The sequence below is a fragment of the Colobus angolensis genome, unplaced genomic scaffold (assembly GCF_000951035.1).
Source record: "Colobus angolensis palliatus isolate OR3802 unplaced genomic scaffold, Cang.pa_1.0 Scaffold97, whole genome shotgun sequence".
Taxonomy (NCBI): domain Eukaryota; kingdom Metazoa; phylum Chordata; class Mammalia; order Primates; family Cercopithecidae; genus Colobus; species Colobus angolensis.
Genome location: NW_012123709.1, coordinates 7,655,569 through 7,680,827, shown reverse-complemented (window position 1 = coordinate 7,680,827; position 25,259 = coordinate 7,655,569). Strand labels below are relative to the sequence as shown.

General features: G+C 40.6%; 1 protein-coding gene across 1 annotated transcript in view; it reads left to right on the top strand.

Annotated features, from left to right (window-relative positions):
* The window catches only part of RYR3 (ryanodine receptor 3), a 400,958-nt gene that overhangs the window by 25,157 nt on the left and 350,542 nt on the right, over nt 1–25,259 (top strand). Inside the window, exon 2 of the mRNA XM_011932727.1 lies at nt 5,856–5,963. Within this exon, the coding sequence (XP_011788117.1) occupies nt 5,856–5,963 (108 nt within the window). The remainder of the gene's footprint in view (nt 1–5,855; nt 5,964–25,259) is intronic.

Below are 25,259 nucleotides of genomic sequence, written 5' to 3'. Positions count from 1 at the left end.
TCCATTGTACATATATAACACATTTTCTTTATCCATTTATTTGTTGATGAACACAAATTGATTCCATATCTTGGCTATGTCATGCAATAAGCATGGGAGTGCAGATATCTCTTCAATATACTGATTTCATTTTCTGTTCAGTAGTGGGATTGCTGGATCATACGGTAGTTGTGTTTCAGGGACCCTCCATACTGTTTTGCATAATAATGGTACTAATTTACATTCCCACCAACAGTGTATAAGAGTTTTCTCTTCTGTGCATCCTCACCAGCATTTATTTTTTGTCATCTTGTTAGTAGGCATCTCAACTGGACTACTATGATTGTTTTTGATTTGCATTTTCATTTTCAAATGCATTTGCATTTTCCTAATTAGTTACATGAGCGTTTTTCAAATACCTGTTGCCCACTTCTATGTCTTCTTTTGAGAAATGTTTATTCAGACCATGTGCTCATTTTGTAGTTGAGTTTCTTTTTTGGGGGGTGGGGAGGGGGCGGTTGAGTTGTTTGAGTTCCTTGTCTATTCTGGATATTAATTCCTTGTTGGATGAATAGTTTGCAAATATTTTCTCCCATCTTGCAGGCTGTCTCTTTACTCTGCTGATTGTTTCCTTTTCTGTGCAAAAGGTTTTTTGATATAATCCTATTTATTTTTGTTTTGTTGCCTGCGCTTTTGAGATCTTTCTTACTCATAAAATCTTTGTCCACACCAATGTCCTGAACCATTTTTAGATGTTTTCTTCCAACAGTTTTATAATTTCCAGTCTTGCATTTAAGTCTTTAATCCATTTTGAGTTGATTTTTGTATATGGTGTGTGAGGGGTATTGTTTCATTCTTCAGCATATGCACATTCAGTTTTCTCAGCACCATTTGTTGAAGAGACTGTTCTTTCCCATGGTATGCTCTTAATGTCTTTGTCAAAAATCAGTTTAGCCTTCTTAACACTGGACCTGCAATTCTTTCAAAGGTGCAAATTTGATTATATCATGTCCTACATAACTTGCTCTAATGGCACCCTATTCTCTGAAAAGGAAGCCCAAACTCCTCCTTGGCAAGAGTACTCAAGACCCAGTCTAATACCTACTTCTTCCTCAGCCTCACTTCTAACCTCCCCATGCTTACTCCCCTCCCTCTCTCTCCGTCCCTTTCCTCTCCCTTTCTGTCTTCCTCTCTCCCCCTTTCTACCCTTCTTTACCTCTCTTCCCTCTGTTCCCCTCCCTATCCACCATCCTTTTCTCCCCATCTCTCCCCTCCTTCCTCCCCCTTCTCCCCCTCCTCCCACTCTTTCTTCCCCTCTGTCTCCCTCTCTCCTCTCCACTCCAGCTATCCTCAACTCTATATGCTTCATCACATGTTTTCTTACCTCTGGGCCTTTTGTCTCATAGTTTGAAAATTATTCATTTGCTTCCCTGACATTCCACTAAATCACGCAATCCTGTAAGACAGGGATTTTGCCTTATTCTTACACAAATAAGAACTTCAAAAATACATTAGTGAACATATAAGTGAGTTACTGAGTTTTGATTTCATTGCTCTTTGTTGGACATGCTTGACATTTAGTAAGTATTTACTGTATACATCAGATCCTATTTTAAGCTCTTTAAATATAAAACCTTAGTTTATTCTAAGAAGTAGGTACTATTATATCTCCATTATACAGATAAGGAAACAAAGGCCTGTATAACAGAAACTAAGTTACCTGCATGAGGCCATTCAGCTAGCGAATAGTCGATCAGAGACTTGACTTCAGGTAGTCCTACAGTAGAGTGTTCAGTCTTCACCAGTATCTCCTATAGCGCCTTCAGAGCCATTGACACACCTACAAGGTGTAGCACTGAGGCATGACTGTGTAGGAACCAGGCGGATTAACAGAAGTGAAAGGGGCTCAAGACACTGGAAGAAGAAAGACGTGTTGAAGAACAGGCAGGAGACTTGAGGAGTCATTGCAGTCTGTCTACAGCCACAGCCATAATCAGCAACACACTCCTGGATGATAGTATTGAAGGACACAGAGTCTGTTCAAGAAGACTTGAATTGGGTGCTTACTATTCTATGTATCTGGGATACCAACAGTGGAATAAGGCACAGATTCTTTCAGAGGACCCACAGTCGAGTGAAATAGACAAACCTCAATGCATCAAGATCTATGTAAGCCAAAACAGACTGCAGTTAACAGTACAATGGAGAGGTGACCATCTTCCTTTGTGTAATTAACTCCCCACCTCATTTCCCTGAGGGCTTGGCTAGTGTCTGCTAGTACAGTGCAAAGGGCCTGTTGTGGATTGCCAGATGGTGAAATGCTAAATGACTACAAAACAGGGGCAGCAGATTCCTACTAGCCAGGATTCAATAAGCCCCAGAAAAATATGCCATTATGTAGATTTATGGAGCATGGAGGATATATAGACCTTGCCTCCTACTGTTTTCCACGTAGGGAGGCTAAGTGAATCCTAGTTCCTGGCTTATTCAGGGCCCTGGCATCTCAAGGTTTCCTGTAGGACATTTGGAAATGTAGTGCTTCTCTAGGCTCAGGACAGGTCTTGGGGAGAGTGATGAGGAGCTATTTCAGAACAGATGTCAACAGAGCCCTTCTCTCCGTGCTGAGAATCATCAAACACTTGCCCCATGCCTGTCAGGTAGAGTGACTGAGGCACAGGTTCCACAGCACAGACACAATGAGCTGGTCTCCTAGGGGACTCTCACGGCTGCAAACAAATTAGCTTTGATGGATGAGTGGCCTTTGCTCATTCTTCAGGAGGGTGGGGGTAGGAGGTCAGGCCAGTTTGGAGTTTAATTAAGGATGGCAGCTGGCATAGGTCAGATGGCTCTGTGTTCCATTCATGTCACAAGTTTTTAGTTGTTTTGTTTTTCTCCAGACATTCCAGTTACTCTTCCCTCTCTTGCCACTGCCCACACGTTGTTTTGTGTGCTCTTGGGGTGGCATGCTCTTATTCCCACGTACAGAGAGTCCAGGCAGGGACCACACTCCAGAGGTACAGAAACTAAGCTGCCAGGAAAGTTTGTAAACCAGTGGCAGGTACAGTGCTCCCATTTGAGAGGCTTCCTCTTCATGCACACTGTTGTCCTGTTTAAACATACCCATTCAAACCAGTAATGAAATTGTGACCACCTGGGACTTTCAATACCCACATTGAAAGGACAGCTATAATTATAGCATGGCTAGTGTCCCTATTATCTATTAGTGCTTCTCCTTCAAAATGGTTGATGGCAGAGACAAGGAGAGCTCCTGTCTCCTGTCTGAACAAACCAGACACAGGAAGGAAACCAAGCTGATTTAGAATGACATGATGTCGTGTAAGGGCAGAATCTCTAGCATTTGGAGCTATGAAGGTTTCTGTCTTAAAGAGAATAGACTGAATAGGTTTATTGTAAAAATGGGCATGAATGTTGTGACCATTTAACTAATTTGCCAAAAAACCAACCGTAACTGCAGACATTCTTCAATGGGAAATCTCCGAATCATTCATTCTAATGAATTGGAAGAGGAGGAAACAAGCAAACTGTGGCTTTTATGCTTCCTATTCTGGGAACATGAAATTCAGGTAGGCAGAGTGATAGAAAAATCTCTCTAAAATCTCCTGAGACAGCATCACATTTTGGAAGGCGAAGTTGGACAATGTATGTTTATGATATAAGGTCTTAAGGAAATGCTTTATCATATAATTGTATGCTACTTGTAATAATGCTGTGTGTACTGTACAAACATTTCCTGGACGTGAAGCTCTACCCTGCATCACCAGCCGCCTGCTTGCTCAAGTCCCATACAAATGAGTTAATTACCTGCTTTGGGAACAGACTTTGAAAACAAAGTGAACATAAAATAAAGGCGGTAGTCCTCCTCTGTTACAATCTCTTCTTAGTTAATTGTTTTAATAAAAAGGATTGGGCAAATTCCTGTATTGCCAGAATTCCAAGACTAGGTTTTTAGGATTTCTCAGCATAGAGACTTTGAGTAGAAAAGTATTTAAGTAGAAAAGTACTCACTTAAGGCCAGGTGCGGTGGCTCACGCCTGTAATCCCAGCACTTTGGGAGGCCGAGGCGGGTGGATCACGAGTCAGGAAATCGAGATCATCCTGGCTAACATGATGAAACCCCATCTCTACTAAAAAATACAAAAAATTAGCCGGGCGTTGGTGGTGGGCGTCTGTAGTTCCAGCTACTCGGGAGGCTGAGGAAGGAAAATGGAGTGAACCCGGGAGGTGGAGCCTGCAGTGAGCCGAGATCCCGCCACTGCACTCCAGCCTGGGTGACAGAGCCAGACTCGGTCTCAGGAAAAAAAAAAAAAAAAGTACTCACTCAAATCCTTAGATGAAAACTACTTGAAAATGTACGTTACCCAGAGCCAGCAGCCTTTGGAATACGATTATCCATTCCTGGCTCACAGCTTTAATAAAGGAAAATTGTAGGTAGGTCCAGCAGGCTGATTATCTTATTTTTGAGAATATTGCAGTTGGAAGAGGAGGAAGCATAAACAAACACTCGGAAATTAAAGGGAACCTAAAGATGGTCAATTCCATTATTTTTATTTTAAAACTAGATGCTGAAGTTAGAGAGGTTGTCGGAGCCTTAGTAGCAGACTTGGTTTAGCTTTTAAAGTGGAGCTCCATGGAAACAGCTTTACCTGTTTTGAAGTATTAGGCATGGCTGTCAGTGACTTCTGGCCCTCATTCCTCATTCCTGTTCTCACGGTATTGATGTTCTGCCAATATCATGTAGGAAACACAGGACTGGTACACAGGTGATCACAAGCTGTATTCTCAAGGAAAATGGTGTGTCATTGAAATGGGACTGTAAACTCCAGAAAGACCGTGATTTTGCTTTGTATTTCTTTGTATCTTTTCCAATATCAAGCACTGCATAAATGAAATACTTGAATATTTGCTGATCTAAAATGTTCTCACAGTAAAGAAAAACTTTAATATTTTTATTAGTGGCAGGAACGGTGTAGGGTTAGGTGCATGGACTTCGGAGACGGACTGTCTGGATTTGTATCTGACTCAGCCAAATGTAACACTTGGGCAGGCGACCTAAACTCATTGTGCCTTCGTTTCCTTGGCGAGAAACTGGAATATTAATAGTCCCTATCTTATAAGGTGGTTGTGAAGATTAAATGAGTTAACATATGCAAAGCCCTTAGAACAGTACCTGGCATAAAGTACTCAATAAATATTAGCTACTGTTAGTATGCAAAGATGGCTATCTTTAACTGTTAAGAAATATCCCAGAATAGGTATGAATGTCATGATGTTAACTGGTCACTGTTAACTGATTCTAATAAATTGTAATTATAGGGATCATCATTTCTTAAAGTTCTGGACATTTCTTTGTTTTTGCTGTATTTATATAGCTCTTAACCCCTTCTATGGCCTCTTTTTATACTATATCCAGGTTTTCTTAACAAATCAATGGATTCTCTATTAGGGTCCCTACTGTCTAGAGCCACATTATGGTCTGTCCACTGCCCTTTTCCAGATTATTGTGGATGAGATCCCAGTGGCTTTCTTTCTCTGGTCTCACCCAGACGTGGCTGTAGATAGATCAGCCTTCCCTTCCTCTCCCGTCTTTGGCAAGGCTGTGTCTGTGTTCTTCCACATGTACCTCCAGCCTTCCCTCAAGTTGATCCTGACATGTTGGAAACTATTCCCTTGATATATGGGGCTTTTCTTATTCTTTAGAAACCAGCTTAAAACCCATCTTGAATAGGAGAAAGCCACCTTTTTGCATTCCTATTCACCCATCCAACTGTCATTTTGATTCATAGGCTCTTTGCCCTTGGGATGTTGTTGCGTGACTGATATGAGTAGGTATCCTCATTCTGATTTTATTTCCACAGTACATTCCTCCAGATCTCTGCGTCTGCAATTTTGTGCTGGAACAGTCCCTATCTGTCAGAGCCCTGCAGGAAATGCTTGCCAACACAGGTGAAAATGGCGGCGAAGGGGTGAGTACCTGAATTGTGTCCTAGGTTGGGATTGGGATGCACCACATCCCCAAAATACATTCTACATTTCATCCAACTTTGAACTGAAAAATTTAAGACTGTTGAGATGATTCATATGGAGATAGTAAATCTTTCTCCCAGAGTTTAGTTGTTATTCAGCAACCCGATTTCTGCTTCCTTTGAGTTAATCAGCTTCCACAAGAAAATAGACCACCACTATAATGCTGCCCAAGGAAGGCGTAGGATGCTGAGCCTACTCCCCTCTCTTACCCGAGAATTCACCAGCGAAAGTGGAGAGGTGAGAGGGTCTTGAGATTGAGGGTGCCTGTGAACTAGTTTCTTTGTCCTTGGAGAAATCTCGCTGGGGAGTTAGGACTGCTCCAGTGGAGCACAACCAAGTTACAACAGTTCAAACATGATTTCCTGCAGAATTCTGAATCTTTGACAGGTGTCCAGAACTTGATGGTTTCACTGATGATGAGCAAGTACAGAATTGTCTTGAGTTTCCATTGTCAGTAAAATGATCCTTGTAACTAAGAGACAAGCTCCATATTGCCCATGTCAGAAGGCTTTTGGGCAAGACTTTGGCCAGATATTTCAAAATAATTTTTGACTCTTCCCTTTCCTAATGACTCACATTCGTTTTTACATATTTATCATCAAATACTTTAATTCTACTGCCTGAGTATCTCAAATTCAGCCATTTCTCCCCACCACCCTCACTCCCTCATACTCCATTAGATGACTATCCTCTACCTTTCGGTTACTGCAACAGCCTATTAATTGCTTTGATTGCTTCTATATTTACCCCCTCCTCCCATTTTTCCACTCAGCAGTTCTTCCAAAGTGCAAATACAATTATTACAGTTGCCTGTTTTAAAATCCTTTGTCTTCCTATTATTTTGAGATAAATTCCAAATTCCTAAACAAGGCATAGAGCCCTTTAGGAGTTGGTGAGCCCTGTTCACCTTTCCTGTCCCATCTACATCCCACCAAGTACTCAGTGTCCCAGTGACGTTGAATTCCTCTGTCTGCCTCAAATATGCCGGTTCTCTTTTGCCTCTGATCCTGCATATCAGCTATTCCCTCCATGTGGAACAGCTTTCCTCCTCCTCTCCCACTTCCCTTATGTAATCCCTATGTATCCTTCAAGGAACCAGTTTAGTTATTAGATCAGTTGAGAAGCCTCTGCAGACCCCACAAGTCTGTTGCTGGGACAACATTAGGTACTTTTTCTATCATAGCTCTTATCACTCTGTACTGTCATTGCAAGTCTTTTTTTCTTCTCTAATGGAGAGTACACTGTCTGTGGGTAGAAACTGTTCACAGTTACCTAGTAGCATAGTTTGTTCTTACTTGAAGTCATGCATAATACGGATGTGTCTCATTTGTAGTAGAAGAGACAATTGACTGTAGAATCAAGAGAATCGATGTTTACATTTCGGTCATCCTCCAGCCCTTAATTAGATGTACCCAAGCGTACATCTAATCTCTTGGGGCCACAGTGTTCTGTGAGTTAGATCTCTAAGACCTTTAATACCAAATATTTGTGTTTTTTCACTCTTTTGATTTATAACAGTATGCTGTAGGAAGACAACTGAGAATAGTTTGCTTTTTGCCTTAGATCATTAACACAGGTGAGATTTTTGTTCATTTAATGTTTGCCTCAGTCTAGGTTTCCCGTTCCTTGCATTGACCTCAGCATCTTACATCTTCCACATACCCTCAAACATTTCCAGTTTAGGGAGACTTTTTTTTAATTGATCACTCTTTTTCCAAGATGCATCATATACAGAAAGCTTTGATGAGGGAGACCTAGTTGATTTTAAATATCACCACTTTTTCAGTGTCAAAAAAGATCTGCTGCACCCAGCCTACTCTATGGTCCTAGGTTAGAAATTAAGGAGACAAAGAGATACTATGTTAATTGGAGAATTATTTCTTGGCTATTCTCTTATCCTATTTTGTTTTAAAAGTATATTTCAAAGGACTTCTTTTTCTTTATCATTTAGCTTGAGTGGTTCAGAGTCCTATAGATGAGAAAGTAAATTCAAAAGTTCTGGTTCTTCTTTGTTGCAAAGAACTTATAGTCTTAACTTGGCTTGTCTTAAGAGGAATAAGTAATCATTCATGTTCCAAATAGAATGGTAGGACTCACTTGAATAAAACTGAGCTCTTCATTTTAGAATATACGAATAAGACCTACCTTAATTACCAGGCATGTTATGGCAGAAGTTTGTTTAATATAATTGTATATTTCAGGAGCCATTTATAAGTTACAACGTTTAGAAACTAATACATTCAATCTTATTTGAATAATCTACTCTTCTTTAAAAACTCACGTTCAAAATAAATGATCCATGACATTTTTGTTAATATCTATAGAATCATCATCATCATCATGATGTTGAGTCAGACTCTGAAATTTTCCATATTGCCTTTTGTTCTATTTTTGCCCAAGATAAGAGAGACCTAATAGTTATTTCCCATCTCGACACATTTATCACTATTATTATAAGGAGTAGTATTCACTGGAGATCTCAGAGAAAAGGGACGTGAGGAGAGAGATGGAACACAGATGGGAAGGTACAGTTTTCAAGTCATATTATTTTACTAAGCATTGATAACTCCACAGAATAGTTACCTGAACAGCAGCTTCAGGTACTAGAACCCTCTTGGAACTTTCTCACAATTCCATCTGGGCTCTCAGTCTTTCGTATGAAAAACATGAGTTTTATATCATCTCTTGAGTCTGATTATTTTGCTTTTCTGAAGTAATTACTGTGTACATTTACTATTGGTACTTTATTTGATTTTAGAAGATAACATTCAGCAGGGAAGAAAAAGGAAAAATAAGTGCGTTAACATGACAGAGCAGAATGATTCTCTGGAGAGCCTGGGGATGTTTGAGTGGGATGAAGCCTTCTTTGTATGCCATTCCATTCTGTTTGGAAATAGCCATTTTCTGCTCTTAAATAGATATTGCTTCCACTAATGATTATGACTGCCACCAAATGGGAGGCTTTGAAGAGTATAATTTTTCCTTCTAGTCAAAAATTGGTCCTGGTGTACTGTGTCTGTTCACTGCTGTGTAGCAACTGGACATTGTTAAAAATGACTTCGGCTGTTTTTTCACTCACGTGTTGAGTGTACAGAAGTCTTTTTGCAAGGATTTACAATTCTGCAGCAATTTCTCTTGCTAACAAAGAAAACAAAAGTGCCCTAATTTAACAGCAAAGAGGTTTCTTTATTATTTAAATATCCTTAGCGGCCGCCAGTAGTACATGGGAGCCAGCTTTATATTGAGAGGGAGAATCAGTGATGAGGAGGACCTGGAGCAGAGAACATTTTGTGTCTCTCAGAGTCTGCCCTATCTCACCTCCTCCTTGGATCGCTTTACCTCTGATCTAATCCTATGTAATTTTATTCTGGGGAAAATTACCAAGGGATAGATGCTTGGCACTGTGGCCAATTATATGGCTACAGTTGGAAGTAAAATTCCTGCCATCAAATATTATTTTCACATTTTCAATTGATTTAGACCTATAGTGTCTACCAACCTTCGGCCGGACATGGAACCAAAACAAATGTCCTCATCTCCCTCTAAGCCCTCAATCCCCGTCATCCTATAGAAATGACTTTAAAGTGAGAGCAAACAGCATTTGTGATGAAAAAAATGCTCAGTCTTCAGTGTCAGGCAGGTGTGTTTTCAGTCCAGCCTGTATTGGACCAGATGTCCTCTGGGGCAGATTATTTCTCCTTTCTGTACCGTAATTTCCACATCTCCAAGATGCAGTCTATCTCATAGAACTGGGTGAGAATTAAATGAGATCACTGCCTACAACTGCCTGTGAGTTTGAAAAGAAAAGTATTTTTTCCTGTCTTCATCCCCGGTCCACATCCTCCTGTTACATGGATCCTTCAGGAATATTCAAACTGCCACAAAGGAAGGAGAGTCCTGTGCTACACAACTAGGTGCATGTTAAACTTAACTCCAAATGGGTTCTGACATGAACTGGCATAATGCTTCTAGAAATGAAAGGCCTTGGTTAACACAATTACCAGCTGCACTCCTTCCGATAAGGGCTCCGGTTTTCTCTAAAAGTTGACTTCATCAATGTCAGGTCTTTACAACTACAAAGAGAGATGAAATATAAATATAAAGTGAATTATATAAATGATATATATAAATATCAATATTAAACTAATTGTATAGTTGCCACGTGAACGTGACACTTTATCTATGTCCAGAACACATAAGATTATGCCTGACTTTGGATGCTAAAATATCTGGTATGCTGATACACAAGCAGCCTTTTAACCTTGATGGGGCCAGGCGCGGTGGCTCAAGCCTGTAATCCCAGCACTTTGGGAGGCTAAGGTGGGCGGATCACGAGATCAGGAGATCGAGACCATCCTGGCTAACACAGTGAAACCCCATCTCTACTAAAAATACAAAAAATTTAGCCAGGCGTGGTGGTGGGCACCTGTAGTCCCAGCTACTTGGGAGGCTGAGGCAGGAGAATGGCCTAAACCTGCGAGGCAGAGCTTACAGTGAGCTGAGATCGTGCCACCGTACTCCAGGCTGGGCAACAGAGCAAGACTCCATCTCAAAAAAAAAAAAAAAGAAAAGAAAAGAAAAAAAACCTTGATTGGGAAATGTGACCTGGAAAGATATTATTTCTGCAAGAACCTTTATAACATATGTCCTCACTGAGAAGTTCTTCATTTCCCTGTATTACTTTTGTGATTTGATAGTCCCATTACTCTGAAAGGAGATTTTGGCTACTTTGATTTATCCGTGTCTTTACCTTAGAAAATACCACACACAGCATGTTTGTTAGTGAAATGGTGTGGCACATTTGTCATATGTTACTGCTTCCTGAGGATGACATGCCTGTGACTGCTAGGGGCTGTCTCCTGGTATCATGTGACCTTGGAAATAGCCAGTGAAGCGTAAACATACGTTATGCTGTATTCATGTAAAGGTGCTTACAGTGCGTGTCATGAGATATATGAGATATTTACCTTGCAACCAAGTTCAGGACATTCATTCGTCTCATAAAGTCACAGAACATTTAACATTTAGTGACAGGTGGCAACATCATTAAAAAAGAATCAGCTAACAATGCATCTGCCCTGACACTGCTAGGTGATAAATAAATCAGAACAAACACTGATGAAGGGAATTATTAGAAACCCCTTGTTGAAAGTCTGAATTGTTGTTGTGCCAAGATTTAGACATGTTGTGCACACTCATCTGGAATGAAGAAGGCTAATAGGATCCTTACTTCTTGCTTCCTGGGTTCCTGTGTGTCCGCCAACATTTTATTTTTTTATTTTTATTTTTATTTTCTTTTTTTGAGACGGAGTCTCGCTCTGTCTCCCAGGCTGGAGTGCAGTGGCCGGATCTCAGCTCACTGCAAGCTCCGCCTCCCGGGTTCCCGCCATTCTCCTGCCTCAGCCTCCCGAGTAGTTGGGACTACAGGCGCCCGCCACGGCGCCTGGCTAACTTTTTTTTGTATTTTTAGTAGAGACAGGGTTTCACCGTGGTCTCGATCTCCTGACCTTGTGATCCGCCCGCCTCGGCCTCCCAAAGTGCTGGGATTACAGGCGTGAGCCACCGCACCCGGCCTCCGCCAACATTTTATATCGTAGAAGAAAAGGGGAGCCGCCGCCATCCAGATTCAGCATTTCACTCTGAGTTTTTTATCTTCCCTTTATAAGGGAAGATTAGGAAAAAAATTAGAAAAAAATTAGTCATATAATTTATTTTGTTTGTACGTGAGGAGGAAACATGACTGATGGAGGAACTGTGTCCACAACTCGGGAACTCATCCCCATTTACATGTTTTAATATTACAGTTTTAAAAATACATAATTTAATGAGTCAAATCTAACAAGCATTGATTACACTTCAGGAGAGTTCATAAGATTTCCTTCAGAGAAAAAGTACTAAGTCACTCATGCTTATATTGTGATTTAAGTCCGAGGTCTTGCCCGTAGAAGTGTCAAGTCCCTACGGTCAGAATAACCACGCTAAGTGTCGAAAGCCTGAATTTCCTTTGCACTCATTGGTTAAATAAGCCTCTGCCTCAAGCAGTCCAAGAACGTCCTTGGTGCCCTCACTCAGGACCTCCCCACCCCAGTGACGATGCCTTTCAGGCTGCTAACCTTGGGGACACTCCCCCTCCCTACACCTAATTGGTGAGAGCAGGATATCACGTCATTAAATTTTTAACTTGCTTGGCTTGACTCTGCTTTTTCTTTGGAGAGGGAGAAAAATAACATTCTGGTTTGAGATGCTGGTCTTTCCTTTTTTTAATCTATGGCTGTCCATCCACACCTGCTGCAAAAATAATGTGTTTATACTCGCAAAATAACAAAACGACTTGGCAGAATTGCTCTCACGTGCGAAAGCTTGTTGAAACCTACTCTTCAAAAGCTGCCCTGTGTTAGAGTTCATTTTACAGATGTACTCATGGCAGGCAGCCTGTTTCGGTGACAAAGCTGGGAGTTTGGAGGTTTAGATTTGGTCTTAACACTGCCACCAACTGGAAATTTAACTTCAAGTCAATCTCTTACCAACTGGGCTTTAAGTTCCCCACCTCTATATGGCGTCACTTAGATGCAAAGTCCTTTCTCAGGTCTGTAATCGTTGCAACGTACCAAGTTAAAATGGAAAAGTGTCATCACGTCACTTCCTCTGGTGCGTCTTATGGACTGTAGCCCATCACTGAGGAGCTGTGGAAATGTTCACCTTTTTGTATTAACCATTACTTTTGAGACCTTGGCTCCCATTTATTTAGGTAGAATGAATAAATGTGTTTATTCTCTTTTTCCTTTGCTGTGGACAAGGAGAATTTTACAAAATCCATCCAGGACAGCAACCGTAAAGCATTAAACATTGACTACGTAATTTTAATTTTTTTTTTGAGACAAGGTTCTCATGTAAATTTTCTTGTGGAATTATAGGAGACATATCGTGTATGTTTGATAAGTTTTCTTTCCTCAAAGAGCTAGAAATTATTTTGATAAATTAAATATTATTATACATGAGAGGCCTCCAAACTAAAGTTTCAATGTGTTTTTTTTCACAGACCAAATTGTCATTAAGCATATGTACATCCTCTTCCCCCTTTCCTTTACCTTCCTTACTGTTCTTTCTCATGTTATGCTATGATTTTAGGATTTTATGCTGATATAATGGATTTTAATGTTTCCTTGATAAGCTGATATTTATGAAGGTATGTGTAAATAACTCACATTTCATTTTTGGACTGGCCTTTTGATGACATGATATTTTTAGTTAAAATATGCCATCTGGAAGATCTTACTTCATGGTAAGAAAGCACCTTTCTTGGTCTAAGCAAAATCTGAGTGTTTGATTAATTGATGGCAATTCTAAGAGAAATTCCAAATTGCCTGATACAGGTATTGACCATTTTTCTCGGGTGGATTTGCTTATGTAAATGTAGTTATAAAAAAGTTATACAGCTGACTTAGGTGGCAGCACTTTGCTTGCTTATAGTTTGTTGATGACATCAGCACTGTACTAGAAAAAACAGGAAAAACAAACTTTTACATTTAACGCTCTTGCAAACCTCTAAGATAACAAAATATTTACCAGGTAGGAAATCCACCCTCTTTATTCTGTTGTTTTTTTTTTTTTTTTTTTTTTTTTAAACTCTGTAGTAAGCATCAGTAGACTCCTCAAATAAGTTGAAAGCTTTCGGCAAAACCTGTGCATGCTAAAATATCCATTTACTGTTTTGTTTTTGATTTTGCTAGCTCAGGGATCTCTCGGAATGGGTATGTTATTCACTCCTTCAATATACATGTACTTTGCATGGACAACTGACTCAAGCTGTATTTGTCATGAACTGGGCCTTTCACTTGTGAGTGTTCAGGGCAGTTTCCATTCTTTGTGTCTGTGCAATTGAAAAAAAAAAAAAAGAAAGAAACCACTAGTGCACCTCACCCTTCAGTGTTGTGAAATTAGAGGTGGCTGCACACTTAGAAATTTGTCGCCAGGCAGTTTGTTTACCCACTGCTCTCCAATTAGAATGACTTGCCTGTGGACTCATTTTTTTATTTCTTCAAAACATTCCAAGTTTTTTTTAAAGCCTCTCTTGTTTGCTCTGAATATGGTCTAGATGGCCTGTGATCATAGGTTTCAGTCTGGTGAGATGACACAAGTGTGCAGCTTTGCCTTCATCTCAGCTTCTCGACGCTTCAGACCTCTTCCAGTGCTATTATGCAACTCCAGCTCTGCTATTCCATAAGGCTGGAATTCATGATAAAAATGGAAAAAGCTAGTTTGATATTTTCTTTCTCCTGCCGTATCTCCAAAGTGAACCAGCAGAAGAATTAAATGTGAACTTCAGCAAGTAAGAATAACCGTTCAGGTTAACTAGCTTTTTACATTTCTTCATATGCTGAGTAGAAGCCTTTTCAAGTGAAAGAACCCACAGAATGAATTTTTAAAGCTCCAGACTCTCTCAAATCGCCCCATTTATTGAATATAGTGCTTCAGCTTTACTGTGACTGTCTTTGGTGAACTTGGGCATATTGTGAAGTCGGCACCTCGTGTTTAAGATCAGTATGCCTGTCTGATCCTGGCAGTGTTTTTGCAAATGTGTTAACATTTAGCTTTGCTAATGTTACACAAACTGGAATTCTGTTCATCCTTGCTGTGGACATTGAAATGCTCTGTTGAAATAACCTTGTCATAATGGTATCTGTCATCTAGAAAGCCTGAGCTGCTTCTCCGTGGCTGGACTAAAGATATTTGTTGTTGGTGGTGTTGGTTTTTATATTTTAATTGCAAAAAAATTTAAACATCTTCATTAAAGTTTCTTAGAGGCATGAGGATGGATTGGGGGTGTCTCAGCTTTCTCCAGGACACAATCTGTAGGTAAATAGTTTATTATTCAGGGAGATGTTTTGATAAGAGATTTTGCTGAGAGTTTTTAGAAAAATAACTGTTTCATGACGGGGCAGGAGTAGAGATGGGTTGTAAAATCGAATTTCAGCTGCATTTCTGGGAACGTGTTTTAATCCTTAATTGTACAATATTTGAATTTTTGGGAAATCTTTTAAGAAACCTGCTTACCTTTTGAAAAGAAAGCACATTTGCAATTTTTTAAATCCTAGGAGAATAGAAACTCTTCAGTTTACTTATTAGACTTTTCCTTTGATCATGTACTTCACTTTTTAATAGATACCTGAGTTTAAATTATATATTTGTAGGGAGAATTGAATGAACTAGAACAAACTCCAATTTATTTCCATTTCATAAAAGTTTAATAAGAGCACCAATCTGGATATTCTGTTAAAGAAAAGTTAACTTGGTGCTAGAGAAACCCTGATCTCAGCTGGCATTTTCATCCTTACTTGAGTAAAAACACTCCAGTCCTGTGATTGCCACTATCTGGTTTTAGAATGGAAGGAGCTAAAATGATGATGTGGAATCGGTGGAAAGAAAGTGGGAATAAGATCAAATATATTTGGGCGAACCATGGTGTAAAAATCGCTTCTGCTCTGCGGAGGGCTGAAATGGTTACCCACAAAGTAAGAGGAAAGCTGAAGGCAGAATGCTTCTGCTTCCACCTTCTGCACATACCTGGGCTTGTAGTGAGGTGGGAGAGGGGAAAGTGCTGAACTGTGTTTCTGAGTTTCCATGATGTTGCTCTGGTGTGAGGGAGGAAAGTGCTGGACTAGGCAGCTGGGGTGGACATTCTGGCCTTGGTATTCCCACTGTCTGGTCCTTGCTGTCCCACCTGCAAAACATGGACTCTGAACTAAATGAGTGGCTCCTAAACATCTATCCCAGGATCAATGTCTACCCATGATGAAGGATTCCTAAGTCATCAGGAAAACGGGGAAAACTGTTTTCTAGTACCCTTCCTGTATTGATGATCAGTTTCATTGCTGTGTTGAAATCGTACTGGTTCTTGAACTTGTTCACTTGTAAGGCCTATTCTTGCCTACAGCTCATGCATTCCATATACTAAGTAGTTTTGCCCAAATACCAGGTAGGTATTTTGGTTAAAAAAAAAAAAAAAAGCCTTAATAAAAAGCTCTTAGTGACACCTGGATAGTCTGTTCCCTTGTTGGTTGTGGTTTTTCACCTCTTTCTTTGTGGATAACTGCCTCTGTGATGAAAGAAGAAAGGCACTTGATTTTAGAGTTTTTAGGCACCGATTACCCCTCTTTTTGCTTTTGTTCTCGAGAGAGAAACATGCATTGGCACCAGCACTGGTAAGAATCACCTGGTGCCATCCTACTAAGGATGTGCAGCTGGAGGCTTGGTGCTCCACACCCCATTTCTCTGCTGCTCATTGGCCTTGACAGGTGGAGGATAGTAGGCAGGAGAAGTGGGATGTTCCGAAAGAATGAACTGAGAGCTGACCCAGTGTAAATGAGGCCCGCACCACAGAGGTTTCTTCTAAGGAATAGCCTTTGCGCGCTTGCTTTTAAAGGCCCTTCTCTCTGCTGACTCCCCTGAGTCCTGCTCTCTGTGTGGGGCCAGAGGTGGAAGTTTTTCATGGTGGAACCATTCCTTAAAATATTCATTTTCATGTCTTTGATGAGCTATTTGAAAGGTAAGTTGAATGCGTTACTTTTTTTTTTTTTCTTTTTATATCTTCATAGTTTAGTTTCTAAAGTTATGACTTGGTTTTAGGAATTTTCAGAATTACTGCTAGGGCATACAAATCTCAAGTTATTTTAAACAATTTTTTAATTGATACATAATGTACCTAGTTTCAGAATACGTGTGATAATTTAATACATTCATGTAATTTATAAAGACCAAATCAGTGAAAATCTCCAGAATTTATGTTTTTGGTGGGTACAAATAACTGAGTTGTAATTACTGAGGCATCATTAGTTGATGAAATAGAGCTGTGGAGCTGATTCTGTACAACCTCACCTCCACAATGATACTGGCCAAACCATAGAAGCCACAGTTAATTATCTGACCTCAGGCAGCTGACCCAGGTCACCAGGAGAATGAGCAACTGCTGTTCCCAGGCAACCACTTGGACGGTGCAGGGCAAGTGAAGCAATAGGGATATGCAAATCCGTGCTTTATTAGCTACACAGATTTCACTGAAAGTCAGTGGGAGAAACCACAGGTCTGTCTGCAGCTTTCCCAAACTCTCAATAATATAGTCTCAACCTGTTGTATACGGAACTCCAATTCCCCTTCTCACAACTTCAGTCTTTCCTGTGGCACAAATCCCTTCTGAACTTCCTACTATATCGTTCCCCAAGTGGGGCTACCTAGGCCTCTGCTAACACTATTTATTGCATTTGCAATTTCTTGTGAGATTTTATTAAAATGAGCTGTTCCCAGGGTAACCAGGAACGGTAAGTTCACTGGACTGAACCCCTGGTCCAAACAGATCCAATTCACACTGGTTTAGTGTTTCACCTTAGGTGTTTTGCTTGCAGAAATGTAAAACATTCTTCAGTTCTGCCGGTCTCTTTCCCCATTTGTCTGTCTATACAAATTCATCAATGTGTACTTTTTACTAAATATATTAACTTCATTTTAATGCTATTAACAAAACTTAGTATTTTGTGTGTGTGTGTGCATAATAGGTATCACTTCACACTTCCTCACATTTATACTTGTCTTTCCAAACATATATCCCTGTATAAAAGGAATTTCTAGGGTGTCTGTTTTGGACTTCACTTCTTTTTCCCACATGGTACACCTTGTTACTAAGATAAAATTCTAACAGGAAAAAAAAAGCCTTTATTATTATGATTTTTTGTATTAAACTATATTTAAAAATTGGTCATTTCGATCCCTTTTTCTGAAGAGTAATGTCCTCGTTGCTGCTGTATCTTACAAAACATGCCAAAATAATCAAGAGGTTTCTGTATTCCAACTTCCCCCATGTTTTATTCAGTAAAGTCTACTTTAATTTATCCTCAGGTTCTAGCATGAAATAGAGGCATGCCCACTCCCAAATGATCCTGGTATTAACATATGTGTATATCCCTCTAAACCAAAAGACTCATATCTGTAAGACCTTTTTTTTTTTTTTCTTTTTTCTCCTCCTGAGATGGAATCTTACTCTGTCACCCAGGCTGGTGTGCAGTGGTGCAATCTCTGCTCACTGCAACCTCTGCCTCCTGTATTCAGGTGATTTTCCTGCCTCAGCCTCCTGAGTAGCTGGGATTACAGGTGTCCACCACCACGCCCGGCTAATTTTTGTAGTTTTAGTAGCGACAGGGTTTCACCATGTTGGCCAAGCTGGTCTTGAACTCCTGATCTCAACTGATCCACCTACCCCGGCCTCCCAAAGTTCTGGGATCACAGGCGTGTGCCACTGCGCCCGGCCTATAAGATCTATTTTAAATGCACTCACTTGATCTAGGAAAAGAGTCTCAGGCCAAATCCAGTTTCTTCTTACAAATCTCAGTGGACTTCAGAGAAAGAGGGGGATGCTGAGTCAGACAATATGCTATCCCTAATGTTCCCAAACCTTCCTGTAGCTAGGTCGTGCTGGCTCAGACCATCCAGTTTGTAACCCATGAGACCTTGCACAGCATTCTCTCCCAGATGGAGCTTCTGCAGTTTTTCAGATTGGCTTAAAAAAAAAAAAAATAAGGAACCAATAAAGAACAACCTGGGTCAACATGTTAACAGAATTGATGGCAAGAGCCAAACACATTACCCAGTGTTCTTCTACCTTTTATTATTTTTTTATTATTATTTTTGAAATGGAGTCTCACTCTATTGTCCAGGCTGCTGGTATGCAATGGCACAGTCTTGGCTCACTACAACCTCCTACTCTTGGCTTCAAGCGATTCTCCTGCCTCAGCCTTCCAACTAGCTGGGATTACAGGCATGTGCCACCACATCTGGTTAATTTTTGTATTTTTAGTAGAGATGGGGTTTCACCGTGTTGGCCAGGCTGGTCATGAACTCCTGACCTCGTGATCCACCCACCTCGGCCTCCCAGAGTGCTGGGATTACAGGCGTGAGCCACCGTGCCCAGCTTCTTCTACCTTTTAAATAACCTTTCTAATTATGTCTTTATAATCCAGTGACTGAAAAATAAACTTCAGTATGAGACTATTATAATTTGAACTAAGAATTCACTGCTGTAATGCTACATTGGAAACTCACTGTAATGTAATGTAAATATACATTACAATGACCATTTCACACAATGTGTCACCAATTCCTGTTTTAGTATCATCTCAAATTCACATCTCTTTTAAAATACTTAATGTGTTCCAAAATACAGTTGTCATTTTCTCTTGGATACTGAGATCCTCCTTGCTTGGTCCAAGGGAATACATGTTAACCTTTGCAGCATCATGGCTGATATCTTTGAGCAAACCCCTGCTTTCTTGCAGCAACAAGGTGGCCCAGTCTCATCTTAATTTTTCTACCTCAGGACATGACATTGTACAACTCTTTAATATCCCTGGTTCTGTTTCATAGAGAATATTAAAGATCAAACTCTGACTCTAGGGATATATATTTATTACCCCCACTGTGACCCATCACAGGCCAAGCCCAGTTGGCCTGAGATTGGAGGAGGTATTAGTATACCAGCAGAGAGGTTAAATCATGTTCATGACAGCATGATTTAATAATAGAGTGAGACTTTATTATTTTTATGAGGAACATGAATTTAAAGTTCACCATGGTTACTCCAATATACTTCTAGCCTCCCTTTTATTTCCTGCCTTACTTAAATATAAAAACTTTTTGAAATAACTTTTAGGTTCAGGGGTACATGTGTAGGTTTGTTATGTAGGTAAACTTGTATCATAGGGATTTGTTGTACAGATTTCATCACCTAGGTACTAAGCCTAGTACCCAATAGTTATTTTTTCGAATCCTCTTCTTCCTCCTACCCTCAATCCTCAAGTAGGCCCCAGTATCTGTTGTTTCACCTCTTTGTGTCCATGTGTTCTCATCATTTAGCTCCTGCTTATAAGTGATAATGTGGTATTTGGTTTTCTGTTCCTACATGAGTTTGCTGAGGATGATGGCTTCCAGCTCCATCTATGTTCCTGCAGAGGACCCCTTCTTATTCTTTTTTATGGCTGTGTCATATTCCATGGTGTATATGTACCACATTTTCTTTATCCAGTCTACCATGGACGGGCATTTAGGTTGATTCCATGTCTTTGCTATTGTAAGTAGTATTGCAATAAGCATATGCATGCATGTGTCTTTACAGTAGAACAATTTATATTCCTTTGAGTATATACCCAGTAATGGGATTGCTGGATCGAATGGTAGTTCTCCTTTTAGCTCTTTGAGGAATCACCACACTGCTTTCCACAATGGTTGAACTAATTTACACTCCCACCTACAGTGTATAAGTGTTCCCTTTTCTCCACAACCTCACCAGCACCTATTTTTTGACTTTTAATAATAATAGTAGCCATTCTGACTGGTGTGAGATGGTGTCTCATAGTGGTTTTTATTTCTATTTCTCTAGTGGTCAGTGATGTTGAGTTTTTTTTCACATGCTTGTTGGTCACATGTATATCTTCTTTTGAAAAGTGTTTCTGTCCTTTGCCCACTTTTTAATGGAGTTGTTTTTTTTTCTTGTAAATGTGCTTAAGTTCCTTATAGATGCTGGATATTAGACCTTTGTTAGAAGCGTAGTTTGCAAAACTTTTCTCCCATTCTGTAGGTTGTCTGTTTACTCCATTGATAGTTTATTTTGCTGTGCAGAAGGTCTTAAGTTGTATTACATTCCATTTATCAATTTTTACTTTTGTTCCAATTGCTTTTGGCATATTTTTTTGTGAAATCTTTGCTCATTCCTGTGTCCAGAATGGTATTGCCCAGGTTGTCTTCCAGAGTTTTCATAGTTTTGGGTTTTACATTTGAGTCTTTAATACATCTTGAGTTGATTTTCATATACGGGGTAAGGAAGGGATCCAGTTCCAGTTTTCTGCTATGACTAGCAAGTTATCCCAGCACCAGTGTATTGACTAGGGAGTCCTTTTCCCATTGCTTGTTTTTGTCGGCTTTGTCAAATATCAGATGGTTGTAAATATGTGGCCTTATTTCTGAGCTCCATAAGAGCTTTTTTTCCCCCCTACTTTGAGGTAACAGAGTTCTCGTGGCCCATAGCTATATTGTACTATGCTGTCCTTTCTCCATTATTAATATGGCACTTACGGAACACCTACTGTATGTCCTTTCCATCCTCTGGATTCATGGCACAATTTTCTAGGGTTTCTAAATCTTCTTTGGGTTCTTCAAGCTGTGTAAACAGCTGAGGATGCATATTGATGACTGGACAATGATATGGTTTCCAGTGATTTATATAGCCTGCCTTGGCTCAAGTCAGTCAGTTAATCTGTCTGTTTCTCTGGCACTTCCTCTCACTGTTGGCCATCACAAACTTCTTATCTTAGATAACATGTTTCCTTCTTCAGGCTTCTGAAGATCATTCCCAGTCAGCAGTGGTCTCTCTCAGTGGAAAGCAGAAATCAGCAGCAGTGTTCATTTCAGTACCTAGCTGTCACACTACATTAGTGGTAACCACCAAACTTGCTGCCAGTGGATTGAATTATTATTATTTTTTCTTCACTGGAAGAGGCAAACAACACAACTGATACTAATTTTATTAATTTTGTGGAGTTGGTTTTTTTTTTTTTTTTTCAATTTGTGAACCATACTTGGTGTTTTTGAGCTGGCCGCTCCTCCTCCTCTCACAGGAGCTCTGCAGGTGCTACTTTTAATATGCCTGCTTTCTTAGCTGCAAAGCCTGCCACGGTGTCTTGCAGCTCACGGGAAGTCAGGTTTTACTGTCAGCCCTGGTAGGTTATCCTCCCATTGTCGGTGTGATAAATTTGCTCCCCGCACAATGGGAGAAAATAGATCAGATGGTGCTCGCTCTGTCCGGGTCCCAGCTTCCATGCATAGATCAGCAAAGGAGCTTTTTTATTTAACTATTATTTTTCCAGTTGACAGAAGAGCTCGTGGATGAGAAGAATGCTTGGACCTAAGCCAGCCTCTGAAAGGTGGGCTTTGGAAAGCAGCCATGCGAAAAGCACTGTCCAAGCGTTAGACAACTCAAAAGAACTCTGAGACACACTAGTCCTGCAGATACAGAGAGAAATGTAGAACCCTGTACTAAGAACGCACAATGAATGCTGAGGCACACCCTTAAGGGCTGGGGGTCTGCAAAGCACAGAAACCACAGTGAGAACATAAGATCAGAGGTGACTAATTCCAGAGGAAGGTGACCAAGTAGTAAGGGAAGCAGTACTGCGAGTCCCTTTCCCCAGCCTGCTTTGTGCTTTGCCATTAACTGCATCTCTTCCCAGGCCCTGCAGCATCCACACTGGTGGGGAGGGAGTTCTAGAAGGCATGGGAGGCAGTTAAGCAAGTGTCCAGCTGACCTTTGATGTGGTGAAGACAGGTGGATCTGGGGTTGACCATGGTGGGCCTGAAACCCTTTTTCTGAGAAGCTTATCTAGAGTCTTCACCACATGTAGATTTTGTAGTAGGGATTTGTGTCTTTCTATCTATCATATATATAGAATCAGAGTGAAGAGAGAAGCAGAGAGAGTCAACCATTAGTCTTAAAGTTAGCAAAGGCAATCAGTCATGTTTGTTCTTTGCTTCTTTGGGGTTCTGGAGAAATATTAAAAGGAAAGTCAATCACTGGTCCAAAAGGATGATTCTGAGAACAGAGAAGTGCTTGCTGACTGCATGCATCATACATGAAGGGTCCTGTGTGGCTAAGTCCCAGAGGGGTGACTGTCAAGCCTGACTGTGCATTTGAATTACCTGGGAGCTCAGACTTCACCGTGGGGCCACCAAATTGGAATCTTATGAAAATGACCCAGCTTTTATGTTGGTTTTTTTTTCTTCTTTGGTATTTATTTTTAAATCTCCACTAGTTATTCCAGTCTATAGCTGAGATTCAGGGCCATTTTTCTAGAATGAAATCATGAGAGGTTCAGAAGAACGATGTCACTGCCTTCAGAACAGCACCTGGTCCGTGGACAGGTACTAAGTATTAGGAGCATCTGTTGTGTCTGCCCCCAGGCCCACATACACAGGACCCCGGAGAATCAGCCTCTTCACCCAAGGCCGCTTGGTATACTTCGAGAAAAAAGCAAGTTCGCTGTTGGTTTTGCTTGGGAATATAAACTTGCCCCCATGCTCATTATGTGGCTATAGAGAAAACAGGATGAATCAGTCTCCATCTAGCAAAATCATAGTTGAGACCAGTACAACAAAGATAGAGAGATTTAAAAAAATAAAGATTGGTTGTTACAGGACATCCAAGGGGAAAAAAAACCCCATGTAAGTTGAAGGAGTGCAGGAAAGGGAGAGGAGGATCAGATAACAAAATAGAATCCAGTTGACTTTCTGCTTTATAGCTTGTGTAGGTAAAGGTGTTACACACAGTAGTAGTCAGCAGGGTTTTATGATAAAAAAAAAAAAAAAAAACTTCTATTTTGTTATCTATAAATCCTCAGGATGAACAGTGAGTTTTTTATAGAGAAACAGTAGGTTAGAAACAGTGTTCAAATTCTCATGTCAAGATAATCAGACCTTTTGAATGTTAGACTCTTTGTTGGAAATATTCATTATACTACATTTGGTGAATGGAAATAATTGGGCAGAGCTCTTAGTACTGACCCTTTGTGGTCACTGGTCCACCGTTTCATCTGAAGCCTGATGAGGAGGAGGAGAATGGGTGGTTCAAATAGAAACCAGAGCAGTGACTGGAAAACAAATTTTGCTGACAGATTCCTTTTATGCAAAGAATGAACTTGGCAACATCAGATTCTTAATCTGTTAGCTACAGGATAAGGTGGGGGGAATAATTTGGAGAAAAAAAATAATAGCCTCACCTCTTTCCAAAGCGTACTTGTCATCAATCTAAATGTCATTAATACCCTGACAAATATCTGGCAATTTGCTCTTTTAAAAGACACCATAATAAGAAACATGTGTTAGGGCTGCCATTTTGGCTCTCTGTTCGCTCCATGGCATCTGTGTTCAAAGAAAAGCACAGATGTATCCGGGATGACCCTGCCCAATTTGGAGGCATCCCAGTGACCACCTTTTCCCCCTCCATGGAAAATGCTCATCCGTCTGTTTGAGAAGCAGTGTTTGAAAAGTATCCGGACTAGTGGGAAAGTCATTTAATTTGTTCCTCAACCATTGTGGATTGGGACAAAAGGGCAGGAAAAGGGTAGCAGAAATCTACATCAATTCTCATAGGGCAAAGGCTCTTAGTTTTAAAGTCTTGGAAGGCAGGAGGTTCCCCAGTTGTCTTCAGTTGCACATTTGGAGTTTAAGTCTGCACCACCCAGGGGACCTTCCTACAGCTTTAGGTGCCCACAGGAAAGAATCAGCTCCAGGTCATCATTGCTAAGACTCCTTTGCAGACTCCAACCCACCTGAGCCATCTCGCAGATTATACCTATTCCATGTGCCAAACTTGTGCGAAGCAGAATCTAAGTAGGTGTTTTCCCGGAAGAGACTCCTGGGGTACAGGTTCTTGCTGCAAATGATGCCTGTGACTGAGCATTTACAGCTTCTCAAATTAGGCTCTGGCCTTTCATCCTTTTGTTCTGAAATCCTTCCATGTGGCTGTGAAACTACAGACATGAACAAAAAGGAGATTGCACAACCTTCTCATCCAGGAAAAATAATTCTAGCACTTCCAAGAGAGAGGGTTAGCCGGATTCGGTAAATTATAAACCATGGGAATGGTAAATTTGACATTCAGTGGTGGGCAGAGGGGGATGGATTGTTTGATATTGCCTCTGTTTTCCTTGCTTAGTTACAAAGTTTATGTATTTAATAAATCAAAGGAGTGCCTGTCTGTGCACTGCTTTTCAAGTATTCTTCTCTTTCGTCCTGTGATATGAGGAGACAGGAAGAAGGCAGTACGGTGGGTGTCGAAGGTGAGGCTCCCTGGAGTCAAGGTTACTCTACAAGAGCACAGCAGCAGAGTGACTGCCATAGGTCCTTCTGCCACTAGATGCAGCCGACTTTCTTTTCTGGGGTAAGGGCTGTCCTGTTGTGCATTGCAGCCTTTGACATTTGGTCCTGTCTTTTTAGTAAGGCAACTGTTAGTTGACCAAGTAAGACTGCCATGATCACTGAATTTGGGGGCAGTAGTGCCATCAGATTCTGTGCCTTCCACCTGTTTTCTGAACTTCATTAAGATTCTATTTCACGACCAGGTGCAGTAGCTCATGCCTGTAATCCCAGCATTTTTGGAGGCCGAGGTGGGCAGATCACGTGAGGTCATGAGTTCGAGACCA